Source organism: Hemicordylus capensis, chromosome 2 (assembly GCF_027244095.1).
Source record: "Hemicordylus capensis ecotype Gifberg chromosome 2, rHemCap1.1.pri, whole genome shotgun sequence".
NCBI lineage: Eukaryota > Metazoa > Chordata > Lepidosauria > Squamata > Cordylidae > Hemicordylus > Hemicordylus capensis.
In genome coordinates this window covers 224123666-224145501 of record NC_069658.1, presented here as the reverse complement: position 1 = coordinate 224145501, position 21836 = coordinate 224123666, and the positions used below count along the sequence as shown (strand labels likewise).

At 49.0% G+C, this 21836-nt stretch overlaps 1 protein-coding gene across 1 annotated transcript in view; it reads left to right on the top strand.

Annotated features, from left to right (window-relative positions):
* Positions 1-21836, top strand: part of MAP1S (microtubule associated protein 1S) — a 57917-nt gene that overhangs the window by 12933 nt on the left and 23148 nt on the right. Inside the window, exon 2 of the mRNA XM_053297323.1 lies at positions 5791-5892. Coding sequence (XP_053153298.1) covers positions 5791-5892 — 102 coding nt within the window. The remainder of the gene's footprint in view (positions 1-5790; positions 5893-21836) is intronic.

Genomic DNA, 21836 nt, shown 5'->3' with positions numbered 1-21836 from the left:
CCTCAAAACAACCCTGTGAAGTAGGTTAGGCTGAGAGAGAAGTGACTGGCCCAGAGTCACCCAGCTAGTTTCATGGCTGAATGGGGATTTGAACTCGAGTCTCCCCGGTCCTAGTTCAGCACTCTAGCCACTACACCATGCTGGCTCCTATAATATCTATAATAATAACAGCAACAACATTGATAATAAAATTCAGCCATCCCGGGTCCTTGGGAAGGACTCGATGTCTGGATAAAACAAACCAGTCAATAACACCTGTCTGACTGTGTAAACAATATAATAATAATGTAGGAGGTGCAGGCAGTGATCAGGCAGTGATCATGAGCTAGCCTCCCACTGGGTAGGAGGGCTTTCCCTCCTACCTCAAACAGCAGCTGGGTACAGCTCCTGTGTAGGATGGAGCCCTCTTATTTAGCGTGAGGCTAGCTGATGCTCACTACCTGTGCCTACTTCCTTGTGTGTTTTACTAGAACACAATCACAAAACAGGAGCTCACACAGCTCCTGAACTTGGGTGGGGCACGTGTCCTATCAATGATAGTGTGAATTAGCTTATGAAGTGGCCAAATGTACAGAGTCAAGCCCTTGGTCCATATAGCCCAGTGCTGTCGACTCTGACTGGCAGCAGCTCTTTAAGGCCTCTGCTCTTTGAGCTGGAAATGGCAGGAATGGAAGCTGAGGCCTTCTCTATGCAAAGCAAGTGCTCTAGCACTGATCCGTGGCAAAAGGTCAATATCCCAAGAGCGAATCTTCTTGCAAAAGCTGTTCTGTATATAAAATGGTGAAATTGGCTGGTTTGAGAAACGGGACATTTCCTGGAAAGCTGCTGAACATAGATGTTGCTACTGATGGGAATCTAAACACACCTAAGATGCTTTTTTCCAACACCTGAGCAGTGGTTTGGTCCAGAGGAGACAAGTCTCTTTCTTCCCCAGCAACATGTGGGCAGATCAAGAGTAGATAATTGTGTTCTCCAAGTTCCAGAGTTTGTGGGTGTCTTTTCTACTGTACATTGCAGAGCTCCACCCCCCCATCTCAAAAGATTTGTTTTCTTTTGGAAGCTTTATATTTTGGCTGCTTCAGAGTTCTTAAAGCTATGGATCCTGGCTACACACAGAGTTTGATACAATCATTGACTCCGAGAAGCAAGATTTATTTAGTTACCTTCATACTTGTATTGTTCTCCTTCTTCAAGGAGCCCAGAGTGCTCTACATGGTTATGTTTATCCTCACAAGAATCCTGTGAGGTAGGTTAGGCTGAGAGAGAAGTGACTGGCCCAGAGTCCCCCAGTGAGTTTCATGGCTGGTTGGGGATTTGAAATCGGGTCTCCCTCCCGCCCATCCTAGTCGAACACACTCTAATCACCACACCACACTGGTTCCTTGTAAACTGTTGAAGTTAGGAACATCAGAAGCTGCCTTATACCAAGTCAGACAGTTGGTCCCTCTAGCTCTGTCTTGTCTACACAGACTCCTATGGCCAGAAAGAACTTATGAAGAAAATCCTGGAATGCTGGTGTGCCTTCTGGAAATGGATTTATAACTCTGTAGTGTGTACATTTGAGAACCAGTTGATACCACTTAGTACCCTTTGGGCAATTTGAGATATTTGCCTTCAAAGTTTCCATATTCCTGAAGACCAAAAATAGCCATTCAGCTCTTGAGATTACTGAGAAGTAAAGCCTGGTCACGTGAGATCTGGGCATGCTCTTCTGATGCTACTACTGATTTTCATGCAGCACAATATTTTTAAGATGGCCAGAAACCTCACTCACTCACTCGTTACACTGACAACAGGAAGGAGAAGGTGGCCCACTAAGACTGATAATGAGGGGCATGTTGAATAAAGTTTAAAGTATCTGGAGTGACTGAATCCTAGGTTAGTACAAGGGTTCTTAACCTTGGGTCTCCAGATGTTGTTGGACTACAGCTCCCATAATCCTCAGCCACAATGGCCAAAGGCTTATGATGGGAGTTGTAGTTCAACAGCATCTGAGGACCCAAGGCTGGGAACCTGATAGCAATTTGCTTTGTGGCATTGCTGGTTTCATTTGTCTGATCCGACCAGAGTATCTGATTTCATCCGAGTTTACTGTCATCGTTCTTGGTGTTGTCATGCTATTGGGGGTCTATTTCTCTGTCACGACCACCTCCTTTTCATATATGTTCCCTAGATAACCATCCAGGATTGGAAATGGGAGAAGAGCTGGTCTTCTGGTAGTGAGCATGAATTGTCCCCTTTGCTATAACAGTTGTCCACTTTGGTTTGCATTTAGATGGGTGTTGACATGAGAGTTCTGTGAGATCTTCCCCTTGGGGGATGGGGCTGTAGCTCAGTGGAAGAACATCTGTTTGCATGCAGAATGTCCCAGGTTCAACCCCTGGCAGCATCTCCAGGTAGGGCTGGGAGAGACGCCTGCCTGAAAACCTTGGGGAGCCACTGCCAGTCAGTGTACACAATCTTTGGCTAGATGACCAATAGTCTGTATATGGCAGTTTCATATGTTCCACAGGGTAGGAGGAACCACCTTAAGTGGCGCACCGGGGAAATGACTTGACTAGCAAGCCAGAGGTTGCCGGTTTGAATCCCCGCTGGTATATTTCCCAGACTATGGGAAACACCTACCGTATTTTACGGACTATAAGACACTACAGAATATAAGACGCACCTTAATTTTAATCCAGTTTTTCAGAGTTTTAACATATTAAACTGTTAAAACATATAAGACGCCCCTGAATTTTGGTGGATATTTTTCAAGGAAAAAAGTGAGTCTTATAGTCCATAAAATACGGTATATCTGGCAGCAGTGAAATAGGAAGGTGCTGAAAGGCATCTCATACTGCTTGGGAGGAGGCAATTGTAAACCCTTCCTATATTCTACCAAAGAAAACCACAGGGCTCTGTGGGTGCCAGGAGTCAAAATTGACTTGACAGCGCACGCACACATGGTAGGAACTTTAAAGAAATGCTAGCAGGAGCAAGATACCGTATCTAGATCAACTATTGAGGGTAATCCTGTGGCCTTAATTCTCTCCTTCCCCCTTTCCTGCTCGAGAGCAGCGATGCCTCTTGTGTTTGCTCCGTTGACGTGTGCCCTTGCCGGGACAGTAGCCGTGTGCAGTGGCTTGCCTGCCAGGCTGGGGATCTGGGGAGCCGCTCCGTCAGAGCGACCCTGGTGCAGTTTTGCTGCTGAAGAGATGTCGACCCAGCCCTGCGAGCTGCCTGCCTGAGGAAACCCCCGGGGAGTGAGGCCTAAGCCGCTCTGAGTGCTTTGGAGGAGCAGCAGAGCATCCCTGCAGCCGATGCACGTGTCCGGGTGTGTTTGCGTGAGCCGCAGTGTTGCCGTTTGGCTGGTGCAGGTTGCGCTGGCGTTATGTAAGCGAGGTGGGGTCTGCCTTAATGCAGGCAAGGCAGCTGTTCTCCTTCTGGTGGGTGGCAAGGCAGGCGCGTGGCTTCCCTCGTGCTCTGGCTTTGCAGGGCGCCTTGACGCCACCGGGCCGTTCTAAAAAGAGCCTCTCTGTCTTCATGTGCTTGTGGTGATAAAGCCTCGTGCGTGATTGGCTGAACTGATATGATGGCACGGAAGAACCAGGGGCTGGAGAACAAGACTGTCTGCCGCCTGGCTTCTGTGAGGGGAGAGAAAGTGGCGGCTGAGAGCAAAACCTCCTGTGGTCTCTTTGGGGCAGCTTTGGGGGGGCAGTGTCAGCTGAGGACCGGGGAGGGCTCTCTGGAAAGGAAGAGTGCCGAGTGCCAGTGGCTGACTGTTTCATCTTTTGAACCATCTCTGATTGCTGGGACCTCCTAAATATCATGAAGGAGCAATGGGCCCTTTGCCTATGTGGGGAAGAGAGCCAGGCTTGTGGCAGCTTACCTGACTAGTCCCCTTTGCTAAGCAGGGTCTGCCATGGTGGCATTTGGAGGGGCAACTTCACATGAGTGCTATTAGCTCTTCCCCTTAGGGGATGGGGCCATATCCAGGGCTATGGGAATCCACTTGTCTGTGATGAGTGAAAAATGATGCTGGCTGAGTGAGAGAAATCCTGATGAGTAATAGCTTGACAAGTAAAAATTGCTCTGGCTGGTGAACAGAGCCAACATTTCTTGGCCCTGGCCATCGCTCAGTGGAAGAGGATCTGCTTTGCATGCGGAAGATCCAACTTCACTCCCTGGCAGCATCTGCAGGCAGGGCTGGGAGAGGCTCCTGCCTAAAACCTTGGAGAGCTGCTGCCAGTCAGAGTGGACAACACTGAGCTAGATGGACCAAGGGTCTGACTCCTTATAAGGCAGCTTCCTTGGTTCCTGTGTCTGATTCGCTACCTTTTGCTCCTCTAAAGATGTCATTAGAATTGATTTCCTCCAGGTGGAAGCTTCAAAGCAGCCAAACCATTTGTAAATATATTTAACCATTAATACTTCTCTTTCTTAACCCTTGACCCCCTTGCTAATGCCATCCCTAGAAGTTTGGGGCCCCTTCCCAAAGGTGCCTGGGCTGTAGTGAGCCCCTTTGTGGTCTGGCAGGGGTGGGGTGGCTGGAGATTTTCTCGAGGCCTTATTCTTGCTTGGAGCATGACACAATACTTGAACCTGGGGTTATCCTATGAAACTGATTGCTAGGAAATTTAGGACCAACAAAAGTAAGTACTTGGCTACACATACCATAATTAAATTATGGAATTCTCTGCCACGAGATGAGATGATGGCCACTGATGTGGAAGGCTTTAAAAGGGACTCAGACCAACATGTGGAGAACTGGTCTGTCAGTGGCTACTAGTCTTGATTGCTATACTATGCTCTGTGTTTATGGTTTTTATTGTTTTTATCTTCTTGTTGACTGCCCTGGGGCCTTAAGATGAAGGGCAGTATATAAATATAAACGAACAAATAATGGAACCTTCAGGATCAGGGGTAGTAAATTGCTGAATCCCAGTTGCAGGAGAGCAATAGTGCAAGTGTTCATTTCCAGCTCATGGGCTTCCCAGAGGCATCTGGTGGACCACTATGGGAAACAGGATGCTGGATAGGCCTTGGGCCTGATCCAGCAGGGCTGCTCTTATGCCTTATGTGTGTGCTCCTTTCAGGCTTTCTTTGGAATCCTGATGGGATGTGGGATTGTCTCTGCAGACTGCAGAGTACCAAGGATGTGGTGGATAGATGGAGAGGTCTTTCAGTGAGTACTTTGCATGACAACAATTTTTTTTAAAAAATAGAGCCTTCATGTTCTGAGGCAGTCAATCTCTGAATGCCAGGTTGTGATATGTATACAATGTGCCATTGCCTTTGTGCCTTGGTTGTGGACTTTCCTTTTGGGCATCTGGTGGGTCAGTTGGTTGCTGACTGGATGGATCCATCTTGGTCTGATCCATTCACCAAGGCTCTTTCTGCATGCTTTTGTAAGTGCAGGCAGAGGGGAGGCCACCCACCTGGGCCTGGTGGGAACTGCCATTTTGGAGGGCATCCTTTGGGCTCTGTTGGCTCTCTGGATGTTCCCAATGTGACCGCCTGCCTGGCCATTTGTGATTTGTCCGCAGTTCCTGACTTCCTTAAAGGGACCTGGCGAAAGCACAGTCTTTGTGCCTTAATCTCTCCCCACCCTCCGCCCCCAGTCCAGGGTTCTGCATCATTCATGGCCAAGAGTTGCCAGCAGTGGGGTTCTTGCCCAGGGGAAGATGCTTCACGCCCTTCTGGCAGCTTCTCCAGGCTTTTGGTGGCTGCAGAGTCTGGCTGCCCTGTCCTTCCAGCATGAGGAGATGTCTCACTGTTTGTGCCCTCCTTTTTCTCTCCCTCTTCCAGGGATTCGCTCTTGGGATATTGACCTGACTGCCTGCAACCTCGATCAGCAGCTGAAGCTCTTTGTCTCCCGTCACTCCGCCACCTTCTCGGATATTGTGAAAGGTAAGGAGCTGGCAGAGGCGCTGGTTTGGGGGCACCTCCTCCTTGCCGTCTGGAGGCAGACGAGGAAAGCACTGGGAAAGAGCCTGTACAGTGATTGGTCGGACCGTGAGGCCTGAAAAACCCAGGGGTCTGCAGCTGGGATCCAGTACCTGAGATGCAGCCTGCTCTTCTGCCTTGGTCTGCTTGCGTATCTCCAACAAACTGAACTTCATAGTTGCTCTGTACAAGGGAGCTTTCGGGGCTGATGCAGGTGGTGTAGGGGCACAGTTGGCAGCTTAGGCAGGGGCTGAGAAAGTTGGACTGAGTGGAGTGTCTCTGACTCATTCCTTCTTCCCCACCTCGCCTAGATTTGACCCTTATATTGCCCCAGTTCTCTCTTGCCCACAAGGAGTGACTTGAATATGTTGCCCGGAATAGGGACTATCGGGTGAATCGGTTGGACTTGAGAATCCTGGTTTTCCTAGCTGATGGAGGAAGTAATTGGTAAAACAGGTGACAGCCAGTTCTGGCACATGAAAGGGGGCTTTCATAGGAAGCTGCCTTCTATCGAGTGAGACCCTTGGCCCAGCTAGCTCAGCTTTGTCTACACAAACTGGCAGTGGTCAGGCAGGAGTCTCTCCCAGCCCTATCTGGAGATGCTGCCGGGGAAGGAACCTGGGACCTTGCGCATGCAGATCTTCCACTGAGCTATGGCCACATTCCCTAAGGCACGAGTTCTCAAATCTGGGCCCCCAGATGATGATGGACTACAACTCTCATCATTCTCAGACTTCAGCTATTGTAGTTGAGAGTGATGGGAGTTGGAGTCCAGCAACATCTGGGGGCTCCAGTTTGAGAAGTCCTGCCCTAAGGGGAACATCTTACAGCACTTGCCATGTAGTCACCTATCCAAATTCAAACCAGGGCAAACCCTACTTAGCAAAGGGGACAAATCATGCTCACTACCAGAAGACCAGCTCTTTAGAGAGGAGAGCTGGTCTTGTGTAGCAAGCATGACTTATTTATTATCTATTTCTTACATTTATATCCCGCTCTTCCTCCGAGGCACTCAGAGTGGTGTACATGGTTATTTTTATCCTCACAACTACCCTGTGAGGTAGGTTAGGCTGAGAGATACATGACTGGCCCAAAGTCACCCAGTGAGTTGGGGATTCAAACTTGGGTCCTCTCGGTCCTAGTCCAACAATAACCACTATGCAATACTGGCTGACTTGTCACCCTAGCTAAGCAGGGTCCACCCTGGTTGCATTTGAATGGGAGACCATATGTGAGCACTGTAAGATATTCCCCTCGGGATGGAGCCGCTCTGGGAAGAGAAGAAGGTTCCAAGTTCCCTCCCTGGCAGCATCTCCAAGATAGGGCTGAGAGAGATTCCTGCCTGCACCCTTGGAGAAGCCGCTGCCAGTCTGTGTAGACAATACTGAGCTAAATGGACCAATGGTCTGACACAGCATACGGCAGCTTCCTATGTGCCTATGAATTATTTTTCCAGAAGGGGTCTAAAATGTTGCTTTTGGGAATCCGTTCACTGTCCACAGCACCTGCTGTGGTGCATTTTTCTTGTGGCAGGGGGGAAGGGGCGGTTCTTTTGCCGCATCACATGATGAAGTTGTAGCATTGAATAACCAGTGCCATGATGCCAGAGTGAGGGCATTGCTTCTTATCCTTACTCTGAATGTACAGAAGTTTTTATTGCCCTTCACAGGAGCACCAAAGAACATCCAAAACGAGGTGAGAGATAAAATACCCTCCTTTGGGCTCAGTTTCTCTGCCCCTGTGTGAAGTTAAATAGGTCATTGAGCCTGGAGTATGTTCCTTTTCCTGAATTATGTGACTTGACTCGCATGCTTGAGTCACCTGGAGAAGATTAAGGGGGATTTGAGAGCCATCTTCAAATATCTGAAGGTTTGCCACACGGAAGGAGGACTGGATTTGTTCTCTGTTGCTCCAGAGGGTAGGGCTAGAACCAACAGGTCAAAATGACAAGGAAGCAGATTCAGGCTAGCTATTAGGATAATTTCCTAATTGTAAGAGTGGCCACTGGACCAGTCTGCCTCATGAAGTGGTGGGCTCTCCTTTGCCAGAGGGTTTCAAACAGAGGCTGGACAGAATCTGATATAAGAACAGCCCTGCTGGATCAGGCCCAAGGCCTATCCAGTCCCGCAAGAACTGGTCTTGTGGTAACAAGCATGACTTGTCTCCTTTGCTAAGCAGGGTCTGCTCTGGTTGCATCTGAATGGGAGACTACATGTGTGAGCACTGTTATTCCCCTTGGGGTGGGGCCGCTCTAGGAAGAGCACCTGCATTCTTGCGTGCAGAAGGTATCTCCTTGCGTGCTTCCTGGTATCTCCAAGATAGGGCTGAGAGAGATTCCTGCCTGCAACCTTGGAGAAGCCGCTGTCAGTCTGGGTAGACAAGACTGAGCTAGCTGGACCAATGGTCTGACTGGTTAGAAGGCAGCTTCCTATGTTCCTATCCTGTTTCACACAGTGGCCCACCAGATGCCTCTGGGGAGCCCACAGGCAAGAGGTATGTGCATGCCCTCTCTCCTGCTCTTGTTCCCCTGCAACTGGTATTGAGAGGCATCCTGCCTCTGAGGCTGGAGGTGGCTCACAGCCACCAGACTAGTAGCCATTGATAGTCCTGTCAAGGATGCTGTAGCAGTTTCCTGCACCAAGCAGAAGGCTGGACTAGAAGACCTCCAAGGTCCTTTCCAATTCTGACAATCTGTGGTTCTGTGAAGAGTCCACTTTTTCTGCAGCATGCCCACTCTTGCCTGGTTGCATAGGTTTGTTTTAGGATCAGGGAGGACATGAGTGGAGGGGGCTTGGCCTTCAAAGCAGAGACTTGGGCTACTCGGGTCCCCTACCCCTTTCATCTTCCCAGTTGTGTCTCAGGAAAGAGAGCTGGTCTTGTGATAGCAAGCGTGAATTGTCCCTTTTGCTAAGCAGGGTCCATCTTGGTTTTCATTTGGAGATGACATGAGAGCACTGTAAGATATGGGGTCCTAGCTCGGGGGAAGAGCATCTGCTTGAATGTAGGAGGTTCCAGGTTCACTCCCAGGCAGTATCTCCAGGAAAGGCAGGGAGAGACTCCTGCCTGAAACCTTGGAGAGCCGCTGCCAGTTCAGAGACAGCCTACCTCTAAAATCAGGGCAGCTCAACTTCGGCCCTCCTGTAGATGTTGGCCTACAACTCCCATAATCCCTGGCTATTGTCCACTGTGGTGGGGGATCATGGGAGTTGTAGTCCAAAAACATCTGGAGGGCCGAAGTTTAGCAGGCCTGGTGCAGACCAAGGGTAGGTGTGCTTGGCTCTCTAGCTGTTGTGGAGCTACAACTCCCATCCTCCTCCACCGCAATGAACAGCTGGGGAGCCAAGATTGCTTACCCTGGAGTAGACAGCATTGAGCTAGATCAGGATTTCTCAACGTGTGGGTCCCCAGATATTATTGGACTTCAACTCCCATAATCCCCAGCCCCAGTGGCCTTTGGTTGGGAATTATGGGAGTTGAAGTCCAATTACATCTGGGGACCCAGATGTAATTGAAACCCTGAGCTAGATGAACTGAGGGGCTGACTTGGTATAAGGCAGCTTCCCATGTTTCTGAGCCTTTGGCTCATTGGATCAAATGGAGCATATTTGCCATCCTCTGTGGCTTGATTTTGTTCACTTTGGGCCCTGCGTGGAGCAGCTTGCTTCTCTTCTCCCCCTTGCCTCACTTCCCCTCCCCGCTTGTGTTTGTGGGTGGAGGGGGGGCTGTTGCGAGGCAGATCCCGAGCACTCGTTAGCCCCCTCTGGGTGTGTGGCCAGTGCCCTGCAGTGTCCTCAGATGACTGCGCCCCCCACATGCTGGATGCTGAACTCATGTTGCTGGAAGGAGTGGTTGGCAAGCAGCTGCCCTTGTCTTGGGTCCGGCTCCTTCTTGGCCCTCCAGGGCAGAGCTGTGTCCTTTGTTTTGCTATGGAAGGCAAATGTTTTCTGCTGGCGAGACAGGACGCCTTTTGTTGAATAGTCTCTGCGGCTCCCTGTTCAGCTGATTGCCATGCGGCTTAGGCCAGAACAGGCAGCTGTTCTTTCCGGGAAAGCAGGCGGGAGGGTGGTTGTGCCATGGCTAGCATAGCAGCCGGCTCTCTTCTTTCCCAGGGAAGTTGGGCCTTGTTCTGGGACTGGGGCTGAGGAATGCCTGAGATAGCCTTGGAAATTAATTCCTCATGGCATGCAGGGCTGCTCTGAATCTCTCGCCCAGTCAGTTGCATTGGGTGACCTTGGGTTGTCCTTTCCTGCAGGGATTCGGAACATAGGAAGCTGCCTTCTACCCAGTCGCACCATTGGTCCATCTAGTATTGTCTACAGCAGGGATTCTCAATGTTGGGTCCCCAGATGTTATTGGACTTCAACTCCCAGAATCCCCAACCAAAGGACACGGGGGCTGGGGATTATGGGAGTTGAAGTCCAAAAACATTTGGGGACCCAATGTTGAGAATCCCTGGTCTACGGTGACTGGCAGTGACATCCCAAGGTCTCAGGCAGGAGTCTCTCCCAGTCCTACCTAGAGATGCTGCCGGGGAGTGAAGTTGCATGCAAAATAGATGCTCTGCCACTGAGCTGCCCCCTCCCCTAATACAAATATCTCAGAGCACTCACAGGTAGTTGGCTTTCCAAAAGCAAACCAAAAGCAAGACGTAAGTTTTGGGCGGTATAAAAATATGTTAAATAAAATAAATAAATGAATAATACAATAAAACCAAGGCATACTCTGCTTAGCAAAGAGGGCAATTCACGCTCACTACCACAAGACCAGCTCCCCTCCCCGATCTTCTCCACCTGGGTGCCCACGTGGTGTTGGAGCACTTTCAGCCATGGTTGGTTTCTTAGAGTTTAGCTTTTCATTGATAACATTTAATTTCAATTTTTAAAACTTGTTTCAGTTGTGGTTTTAGCCTGGTCTCTTAACTTTTTAACCATTGATTTATTTTTATCCTATATTGTAACTATTTTATTTATGTTGTAAGCTGCCCTGAGCAGTGATGCACTGAAGGGTCAGGGTATAAATATTTTTAACAGCAACAACAACAACAACGCCATTGTGGTTGAGGAGGGTGAGCATTGTCCAATACCTGGGGATTCAAGGTTGGGAACCCCTGTCTGGCGCCTGTGCACGCTTTAGAAAACAACCACCCCCAAAGTTACAGGTTGTGCAGTCTTCTGCGAAAGGTTTTTAGCACACACACCCCGCCCCCATTCCCTTCTTGTGTGGAACTGCCCCTCCATGAAAACTCGGCACAGCCCTAAGTATGGGGCAATCTATGCCATCTGTGGAGTCCTTCGGGAAGGAAGGAGAAAATTCCCTCTCTCTCTCCCTGCTCCCCCATGTCTGGTTTTATAAACCTCTGTCATGTCCTGTCCCCTCCCATCTTTATTTCCCCAACACCAAAACCCTAATCTCCATGTCGGTTTGCTTGTAGCACCCCCTGTGAACTTTTCTAAAGTTGTGTGGGCTGCTTCTTCAGGCTGGGATGTTTACGATGGCAAGAACCGAGGGAAATGTGTTGGCTTGCATTGCAGAGTAGCACTCCTCACCATCTTTCTTCCTTTCGGGGTCATCTGACCTGTTGCTTTTGGAAGCCAGCATGCAATGCTGGGGGGCCCCTTGGCCTGACCCAGCCCAGGGATGGCTTTTTCACAGCTGTTGGGAACTACAAGTGCAGCTTGCTGTTTTCCCTTGCCCCTGTAGGGGTCCCAGCCCTGGACAGTTTCGCCGCTCGTCTCGGGTGCAGGCATATGTCCTGGCTCTCCGGGAACTGTGAGGGGCAGCTGCCGTGATGGTTGGCCAAGATTATGAAATCTTCCTCGTAGACCTGAGACCTGCCTGCCAAAGTTACGCGGGTACGCAGCCTGGGGGTGCTTCTGGACACAAAACTCTCCCTGGTGTCCCAGGCAGAGGCAGTGGCCAGAGGTGCCTTTTATCAGCTTCGGTTGATATGCCAGTTGCGTCCATTTCTTGAGATAAATGACCTCAGAACAGTTGTTCATCTGCTGGTCACCTCCAGACTTGACTACTGCAATGCGCTCTATGTGGAGCTGCCTTTGTACGTGGTCTGGAAACTGCAGCTGGTCCAGAATGTGGCAGCCAGGTTGGTCTCTGGGTCATCTCGGAGAGACCATACCACTCCTGTCTTGAAGGAATTGCACTGGCTGCCGATATGTTTCCGGGCAAAGTACAAGGTTTTGGTTATAACCTATAAAGCCCTAAACAGCTTGGGCCCTGGGTATTTAAGAGAATGTCTTCTTCGTTATGAACCCCACCGCCCATTGAGATCATCAGGAGAGGTTTGTCTGCAGTTGCCACCAGCTTGTCTGGTGGCTACTCAGGGACGGGCCTTCTCCGTTGCTGCCCTGAGGCTTTGGAACACACTTTCTGCTAAAATAAGAGCCTCCCGATCTCTTACAACTTTTAAAAAGGCAGTCAAGACGCATTTGTTCACCCAGGCTTTGAATTAGATACTGTTTTAATTGTGTTTTAATAGTTCTAACTTTTTAATTTTAATTGCTGAAATGTTTTAATCTTTTATTGGCTGTTTTTATTGTTTTGTAAACCGCCCAGAGAACTTGCGTTTTGGGCGGTATAGAAATGTATTAAACAAATAACTAGTTGGTTCTCATAAAGAAGCCTGTAGCTTTCGTTGTTGAGTTGTCCAGCAGCCTTTTCTCTGGCTGTTCCAGGCAGACTGAAAGGGTTTTCTTAGGAGGGAGCAACACGCTCTTCAGCTCAGCCTCCCAGTTCTCTTTCTGCTTTCCAGCAAGAGCTTCTTCATAGGAACGCAGGAAGCTGCCTTCTACTGAGTCGGACCCTTGGTCCATCTAGCTCAGTCTTGTCAACACTGACTGGCAGTGGCTGTTCCAACGTTTGAGGCAGGAGTCTCTCCCAGCTTTATCTGGAGATGCTGCTGGGGATTAAACTGGGCCGTTCTGCATCAGTGTTCCCTCTAACAGGGATTCCCTGATGTTGTTGACTACAACTCCCAGAATCCCCAGCTGCAATGGCTTTTGCTTGGGAATTCTGGGAGTTGTGGCCGTCAACATCTGAGAATCCCTCTTAGAGGGAACACTGTTCTATGTGCAAAGCAAGGGCTCTACCATTGAGGTACAGCCCCATCCCCAAAGGCGGATTACAAGAGTTCTCCCATCCTGGCACTGACCACACCAAGTCCCGCTTGGCTTCAGCAAAGTGGCTGTATCATGTGCCCTTATACCCTGCTCTGGGAGCCAAGCACACGGGGTTTTGTTTGCAGTCCTGAGGACTGGAGCCTTAAGCTGTCAGAGGTTCATGTTGGAGCCCCTGCCTTCCACGCTTTGCAACAGACCAGGCCAGTTGTGCAGGCTTGAGCAGGTTTCAGTCTGTGCAGAATCCAGCCGTGGCTTTGGGGCATTTCCGTTCCGGGCATTGATCGGTCTGCTCAGGCTGTCATAAAAGGTCCCTGGGGTTCCTTGCAGCAATTAAAGCCTTCCCATCTTTGGCCTTTGCGGCCTTGGTCTGCCTTGTGGGCTCCAGGCTTTTCTCTTCTCTTTGTGGCTAGATCTTAACTGCAGTTTGGGGCGGCTTTCTTGCTCCTCTTTGGACCCGTGGGGGGGGGGGTGTTCCTCTCTTCTCAGTGCTGACATCCAAACTACAGGGCAAGGGTTGTGTTCCTTGTAATGGGGACTCCCAGATGTTGTTGAATACAACTCTCACCATCCCCAGCCAAAGGCCTTTGCTGGTGGGAATGTGAGGTGTTGTAGTCAACCTCTGCGATTTCTTCTTACAGGGATCACCAGGGTGGGGGCAGGATGGGGTTTTTTAAAAAAAACAACACCTTGATTAGCGCCAGTCATGTAAAAAGCAAGGAGTTGGAGGTCTGATTTAAAGACTAGGCCGGGCATTTGGTGAGGAACGCAGAATCCTCTCCCAGCCACCCCTTCTCTCTCTGCAGAAATTGGCTCCAGCCAGTTTCCCTTGCTCGGGCTTGGAAATGGAGGCAAAGCAAGGAGGCTGTGTGGAGAGGCCCTCTGGCTGGTGTCCACGCAGTCTCCCATCCAGGTACTGACCAAGCTGCTTTGCTGTCGCCCAGGAAGAGCAGGTGGACTTGAGCAAAAAGTGCATCTTCTTCAGCACTTTGTTTCCAGCAGCAATCAGGCAGACCTCTGCTGGGAAGCCTGTGGCCAGGGTGTGAAGTTGGTGGCAACTTCTTCTGCTGCTCATGCCTAGTAAATGGTTCGCAGAAGTGTACTGCCTCCATAGATGGAGGTTCCATTTTTTAGCTACTATGATGATGCCTCTAATCCTCTCCAGATGTTGATAAAGTACAACTTCTATCACCCACATACACAGTTTATTGCAGCTGGGGATGATGGGAGTTGTAGTTCAACAAAAGCTGGAGAGCCAAGGTTGCTTACCCCTGCTTTAAAAGAACAGCCTGCTGGGTCCATCTGCTGGGTCCTGTTTTCAGCTGTGGCCTGCTCTGATGCTCCCATGCAAAGTTCAGAGGCAGGATGGGAAGGCAAGAACCCTTCCCTTTGTCTCCCCCAGTGTCCAGAGGTAGACTGCTTCGGAACGTGGGGTTTCCGTTTAGCTGTGGATTGCTCTCCTCCTCCATTGACTCATCTAATTCCCCTTTGGTGGCCTTTGCACACATCATGTGGTCATATATTCAGTGCAACATGAACTGTTTTGTTGTACTAAGTTCCTGCTGCTGCTGCTGTGTTGCTGTTTTCTCTCTCAGTTCTTTGTTCTAAGTTGTGACTGCTGTGACTGACTCAATTTTATTGTAAAGGGCTTTGAAATTCTTGCAGGAGGTGGCAGCTGAGAAATCTCATAAATTATACCGCCTTGTGTTGCTGCTTCTTAGGAACATAGGAACCTGCCTTATACTGAGTCAGACCATGGGTCCATCTAGCTTAGTATTGTCTACATTGACTGGCAGAGGTTCATCAAGGTTTCGGGCAGGAGTCTCTCCCAGTCCTATCTAGAGCTGCTGCCAGGGATTGAACCTGGGACTACCTGCATGCAAAACGGATGTTCTACCACTGAGCTATGGCCCCGTCCCCTAAGGGAAGATCTTACAGCAGATAGTGCTCACAGGTAGTCACCCATCCAAATGTAAACCAGGGCAGCTCCTGCTTAGCAAGGGGGCAGTGCATGCTTGCTATCACAAGACCAGCTCTCCTCCCTCTTAAACCCATCTGTTTGCAAAATGAAATGACTTTCTCAAAAACAGATGTTGGGCTGCCCGAGTAGGCTGATCCTGTGTGAGCCTCTTTCTGGAATGTGTGCCATCCTGGTGTCCTTGCCTGATTCTAGAGTGCCGCTCTGCACATTCCTGGTGGAGCATTGCAGCCGGCCTGGAGGGTGAAGAGTCAGGAGGTCACGGACCGGAAATCTGTTTCCTTTTGGTCTGCTTTCCCTACTGCTCTCTGTTCCTGCTGTTGCTGCAAGAGAGGAAGCTGCTGCAGCTGGGATGTTGGCAGTGTGTGCGTGAATATCCAGGCCTGAAATCTCAGCCTCCCTCTTCCCTGGATAAATCTGAGCTCTTCCTTGGGTTATATTTGGTTGCCTTTCAATGGTGCAGCGGGGAAATGACTTGCCTAGCGAGCAAGAAGTTGCTGATTCGAATCCCCACTGGTATGTTTCCCAGAATATAGGAAACACCTGGGCACCAGGGCTGTAGCAAGATCCCCGGGGGTCCAGGGACAAAATTGTTGTAGGGGGTCCTCCTATCGTGCATGTGAAGTGCCTGCATGTCCCAAGCCACGCCCCCTGCATCTGGCATCAAACGCAAGGGGTGGGCAACACACATCTCCCCGCCACCCTTGACCGCTGGTGGGGCTGGGCTGGGCTTCTTCTCTCCCGCCGGCCAGTGCGCACACCCCTGCCGCCCGTGGTGTCACAGGCATGCGACTTCCATAGTCAAACTGTGCAGGCGTACAGTCAGCTGGCGAGAGAGAGAGAGAGGCATGCTGGCTAGCGAGAAGAAGCCCAGCCCCAGCGCTGCTGCACAGGGGCAAAGATAAGCGGCAGGGCAAGGGCAGCGGGTTCGACTAGGCGCAGTTGAACTATGGACGTCACATGCCTGTGATGTCACGGGCATGCGACTTCCATAGGCGAACTGCGCAGGTGCGCAGTTCAACTGGTGAGAGAATGAGAGAGAGAGGGGCACGCTGGCCGGCCGGAGAGAAGCCCGGCCCAGCCACAGTGCCTTATCTTTGCATGGGGGCAAAGATAAGACGCAGTGGCACAAGGGCGGTGGTGGGACGGGGCATGGCAGGGGCAGTCTGCTTGGGGGGCCCCTAACCCTCTGGGCCCAGGGACATTTTCCTCTGCTTCTCCAGTGGGCGCTACGCTCATGTCGGGCAGCAGCCATATAGGAAGGTGCTGAAAGGCATCATCTCATGCTGTGCAGGAGGCAGCAATGATAAACCCCTCCTGAATCCTGCCAAAGAAAACCACATGGCTCTGTGGTCGCCAGGAGTCGGCACTGACGTGAGGGCACAACTTTACTTCACTTCACATGGGATGTCAAATTGGTACTTCTCCTTCCTTCCTCCCGACCCTCGACCCCACTCTGCATCCTGTTAAGATGGTGGGGACTGCTGTGCGGTGGTGAAGACACCCCCACAATTATCCGTTCTATGTAGAAAGGGGTGTTGTAATCCAAGGATGGTTCATGTTCCTGGTACACTTTTATGGTGCTGTCAAATGCCTCTCTTGGAGCTGTGTCTTTGTATCCAGGGTTCCCTCTGATTTTCCCCAGCAGTGAGCAGAATGAGTTTTGTTCTGGGCGGCAGAATCAAAGCAGTGTGACATCGTCCGCACGCACAAACACCAGAATTATTTATTTGATTGATTGATTTATATACCGCCCTTCCAAAATGGCTCAGGGCGGTTTACAGTTAAAACAACCACTAAAACAGTAAAGAGCTAAAACAAATTAAAAACAATATAACAACAATTTAAAAACATTTTAAAACAATTAAAGTAATTAAACCCCCTGTAATCAGGTTTTAAATATTAAAATAAACCAGATTTTAAAAACCCCAAAACTTAGGATGCTGAGTAAGCTTGGGTGAAGAGATGGGTTTTCGGGTGTGTTTTGAAAATTGCCAGAGATGAGGAAGATCATATCTCAGCAGGGAGCGCATTCCACAATCTCGGGGCAGCAACCAAGAAGGCCCATCTCTGTGTAGCCACCAAACGAGTTGGCGGTAACTGGAGATGGACTTCCTCAGATGACCTCAATGGGCGGTGGGGCTTGTAGTGAAGAAGATGCTCTCTTAAATACCCAGGGCCTAAGCCATTTAGGGCTTTATAAGTTATAACTAGCACTTTGTATTTTGTCCGGAAACCTATTGGCAGCCAGTATAACTCCATCAGTAAAGGAGTAACATGGTCTTGCCGAGATGACCCAGAGACCAACCTGGCTGCCTCATTCTGAACCAACTGAAGTTTCCGGACTACATACAAAGGCAGCCCCACGTAGAGCGCATTACAGAAGTCCAGTCTGGAGGTTACCAACAGATGTACCACCGTTTTGAGGTCATTGATCTCGAGAAATGGGCGCAGCTGGCATATCAGCCGGAGCTGATGGGAGGAAATAAAGTGTATTTTACAATTCTACCCTATTTTATTACAAAGTATAATAAAAACAAAGGAATACTTCAGCAGATGGTTATTGGAAATGATAATACTTCAATATTCTAATTAGTATGGTAGAAATAGTATTATCACACTGCTGTTTCACCCAGCCATTCTGCTTTGAACGAGAAACAGGATTTCTTCGCTTTTGGCCCTTTGCTAGATGATGCCGTTGGCTTGTGTTTAGGCATGGCTGGTAAAAAGATAAAGTTGTGTTAAGCATTATCTTCAATTCCCCCACAGGAAAAGAAGTCAGTGTTAATATATTTGATTTTGTATTAGAGGCTGCTGGCCAATTGTCTTTATCTGCTTTCTACTTAAATAGTAATTGGTGGTTAAATGGGGCACAAACAAAATAATAAAATTAGCATAAATTTAATAAGTTTTATTAAATAAAACAAAACAAATTAACTCCCTGTTGTCTAAGTTTTATTTACATTTGAATTCATCCTTGCTTTCTTGCTCTGTAAAGACAATAGGCTTTGGGGACAGGGAATTGGTATCATTTAAAAAAAAAATCTGTCCAATGTAAACTACTTAAGGAACATTTTAGTGGGAAATTGTATATAATGATGATAAATAATGTCACACAACAAGCTCAGAGCAAGAATGAAAAATGCCCATACACTGAAAACATGAAAATATTTAAAATATTAAATATTTTGCATGAAAGGCACATTAACTAAATATAGCAATTAAGATATTAACTGTCAAAATATGCAGCAGGATGGTGCTAAAACCAGCAGAAGGCAACACCATATTCTCCATATGTGTATTGAGCGGGTGCTACCTCATCAAGCAATAAAATGTTTCGTAACCTGTTCTAGAATCACTATTGAAGGATCACACATAATTTAAAAAAAATAAAACAAATGATTTATAATTTTTTTAAATTTTATTTATTTAACATTTTTGTGTACTGCCCACCACTACTGAAGTCTCTCTAAGACTTCGTTACAGCATTGCTTACAGCTTACAGCAGTGAAACAAACCAATAAATGTTAACTGTTAAAACATATAAAAAGTTCAGATTAAAATAATACCCATAAAACTACCAGCTAGTTAAAAAGCTTGGCTGAAAAGATGTGTCTAGTTGTTTCCTAAAAGCCTACAGAGAATGCATGTAAAAATATAAAATATAAAAATAAAACAAAGTATTGCAATGCAGGGAAGGGAGAATGGGGGCTGTGTGGGGTTTCCCCCCTTATGTGTGTTTACAGATTTTTTTAAAAGCACATCTCTTAAAAAATGAACTAGTTCAGCTAATATTCAACTAATAAATCAACTTTCAAAAGTATATATTAATTCCTTTCTGGGAAAAAAAAAAGATAATTCCCTCTCATTCCAGTTTTGGCTTGGCATGCAGGTCCCCCCAGAGATTGTGTATTCTTTCCATGGCACTATAGCAGCAATTATTACATAATTTATAAATATTATAAATTGATTAGCAGAACTCCTACCTCAGCCATTGGGGGTTCTTTGAGAGGGTTTTTTTTTTTTTAAAGGTCAAGCAAGATTCAGTTGCAGGCTTGCAGCAATGTATGAATTGCTCTTATGCTGCCACAAGGTCCTTCCTCCCCATTCTGAGCCCTGGTTTGCTTTGTGTTAACAACTCTCGGCCCCCAACGTGACTTGTAGCGTTCCTGCTCCTCACCTCTGTGACTGTAGTAGCACTCATGTCCCACCTTCATTCATTCATTCATTCATTCATTTATAATACCACCATTCTCAGAGCCTCAGCGTAAGGGCTTTAAAGGTTAAACTCGGGATTGTTTTGCATTGTGCTTGGGGAGTGTTGCTCTTTACGCTTCACCAGTGCATGGTCCCAGACTCCAAGTTGGTATTATTCCCTCTGATTTCCCCCCTCCACCATAAGAACAGCCCTGCTGGATCAGGCCCCAGGCCCATCTAGTCCAGCATCCTGTTACACACAGTGGCCCACCAGATGCCGCTGGAAGGCACAGGCAGGATTTGAGGGCGTGCCCTTCCTCCTGCTGTCACTCCCCTGCAACTGGGACTCAGAGGCAGCCTGCCTTTGAGGCCGGAAGTGGCCTGTAGCCACCCTTTCTCTCTATTGCCTATCAGATTCTTTCCAGTTATTCCCTCTGCTTTCCCCGTTGCCTGTATTCCCAGTCAGGGGTCTCAGTTGCTGCTGTTCTCTCCCTCTTTCCACCACTGTCTGCTACTCCCAACCAAATCCCCTGGTCCTTGCCCCTTGCCCCGCAGCTGCTGCTCCCCCCCCAACACCGACCTTTCCCCGTTGCCTGTATTCCCAACCTCCACCTTTGCTGCTCTGCTCTCCCCCCCCCCCGCACCTTCGCTCTGATGTCTACGTGGCAGCGGCAGCAAACAGGCAACGGGGCTTAGAGCAGAGGCTGGAGCCCAGGCGCGGAGTGGGACCACCGGTGGCCCGTGTGCAGCCACGGCGGCTGCCCCGCTGCCCCCGCCCCCTGTGTCTGATGTCAGATGCGGACCTAGCCACACCCCCTGCGTCTGATGTCAGAAGCGGGGGGCGTGGTCTAGCTCCCAAACGAAGCCTTGAGGCTCTGTTTGGGAGTTAAACTAAGGCTGCACTGTGAATGCAGCACCAGCCTTTTAACTCCTGAAGGGGCCACATGGCACCTTCAGGAGCTACTTAGGCTGGCACTGCGTTCGCAGTGCAGCCAGGAGCAGATCTTCCCTCCCTTAGCCTTATTTTAGCTTCCGAAGGGGCCACGTGGCCCCCGCTTGGGAGCTAAACTAGCAGCCCTGCGTCAGACGTGGGGGCGTGTCGGGGCTGCGAGACGCGGCCCTTGATTGGGCGTGGCCCGGGTTCTTTGAACCCATTGGCCCAATTGTGGCTCCACCTATGCTGGAGCCGATTCGCCCGATCTTGCAGCGCAAGAGCCCCAGTGGCGGGGGAAAGGCAAAGGGCAAGATCAGGGGAATCAGTTCCGGACTCCTCTCCAAGTCCCATCATCTGCTTGCTGCCGCTGCCATGTGGGCTCTGAAGGGCGGGGGGGCGGCCGCGGGGAGAGCAGAGCAGCGAAAGTGGAGGGTGGGAATACAGGGAACGGGGAAAGCAGCGTGAGCAAGAGCCGCAGCCTCAGAGCAAGTGGCAAGGACCGGGGAAATCAGTCGCGAGTTGGGAGCTGCAGCCACAGTGGTGGCAAGAGGGCGAGTGAGTGGCTCTTCGGAATCACTGCACAGGTGGGCGGCAGGTTTCAAGGCAGCGTAGAGGGTGCAGTGTTTGTATCTTTCTTTTAAGTGGATGAGGTGCTCAGAACTTGCTATAACATGCCCTCCATACTGCTTTGAATTTGCTCTCCATAGAACCGCCTTCAGTGATGCTGCTGCAATGCCCTCGCGCCTGGTTAGGAATGCGAACTGGTTCAGCTCATAGGGCCTGTTCCTCTCCACGACTTGTTCTTGGGCTCATTAAACTAGCTGTGTGGTCCTACTCAGGCCTGGGAAGGTTGACATCATGATGATGTAAGGAGAAGCTGTAAGATTACATAACAGAAGCATGCAACGTTTGTCTTGAGTGGAATTGCAATACTTGACCTACTAGAGAGGTCAAGGCTCCCTCTGCATGACTCACACAATAAATTACGCAGAATATGTCAGTTTACTCAGTTTTACTACTCTAGTAGTAATCTTATTTGTTGGTCGCATCATAACAATTGTTCTCTGGACCAAAGTAAAACTATAAAACAATTGAATAAAACATATTAAAAGCATATTAAAGCAGAATTACAACAATGCAAGAAACATTGTTAAAACTTGGAAAAAACTTTTTTAAAAAGTTCTTTTAAAGGCTTGGGTAAACACCAGGCCTCTTCACTTGTCACAGCTTTAAAAGAACAAAATGATGATGCCCGGCGAGCCTCACTGGGGAGGCTATTCCATAAATGGGGTGCCACCATCGAAAAGACTCTGCTGCAAGGAGCTCACTGTGGGATACAGCGAGGGTTCCCAGCCTTGGGTCCCCGGAGATCATTCGGCAGGCCTTGACAAATATTCTTTAGATCTCCTAGCCTGGAAATCTAGGAGCTAGATAATGGACACTTGACAAAATTGCAAACTTAGTGATGGTCGTTGTGGAGAAAGAGGGCAAATGGGCTTATTTTTATCCCCTTTGAAGCAGTGTTCCCTCTAATTTTGTTTCCATCTGTGTGCAGAATGAGTTTTGTTCTGGGTGGCTGTATCAGCACAGTGTGCACACACATTTAACAGAAATAGGGTTGCTTGGAGCAAATAAAGATTTTATTAAATAACTAGCCAACCCGCACAGA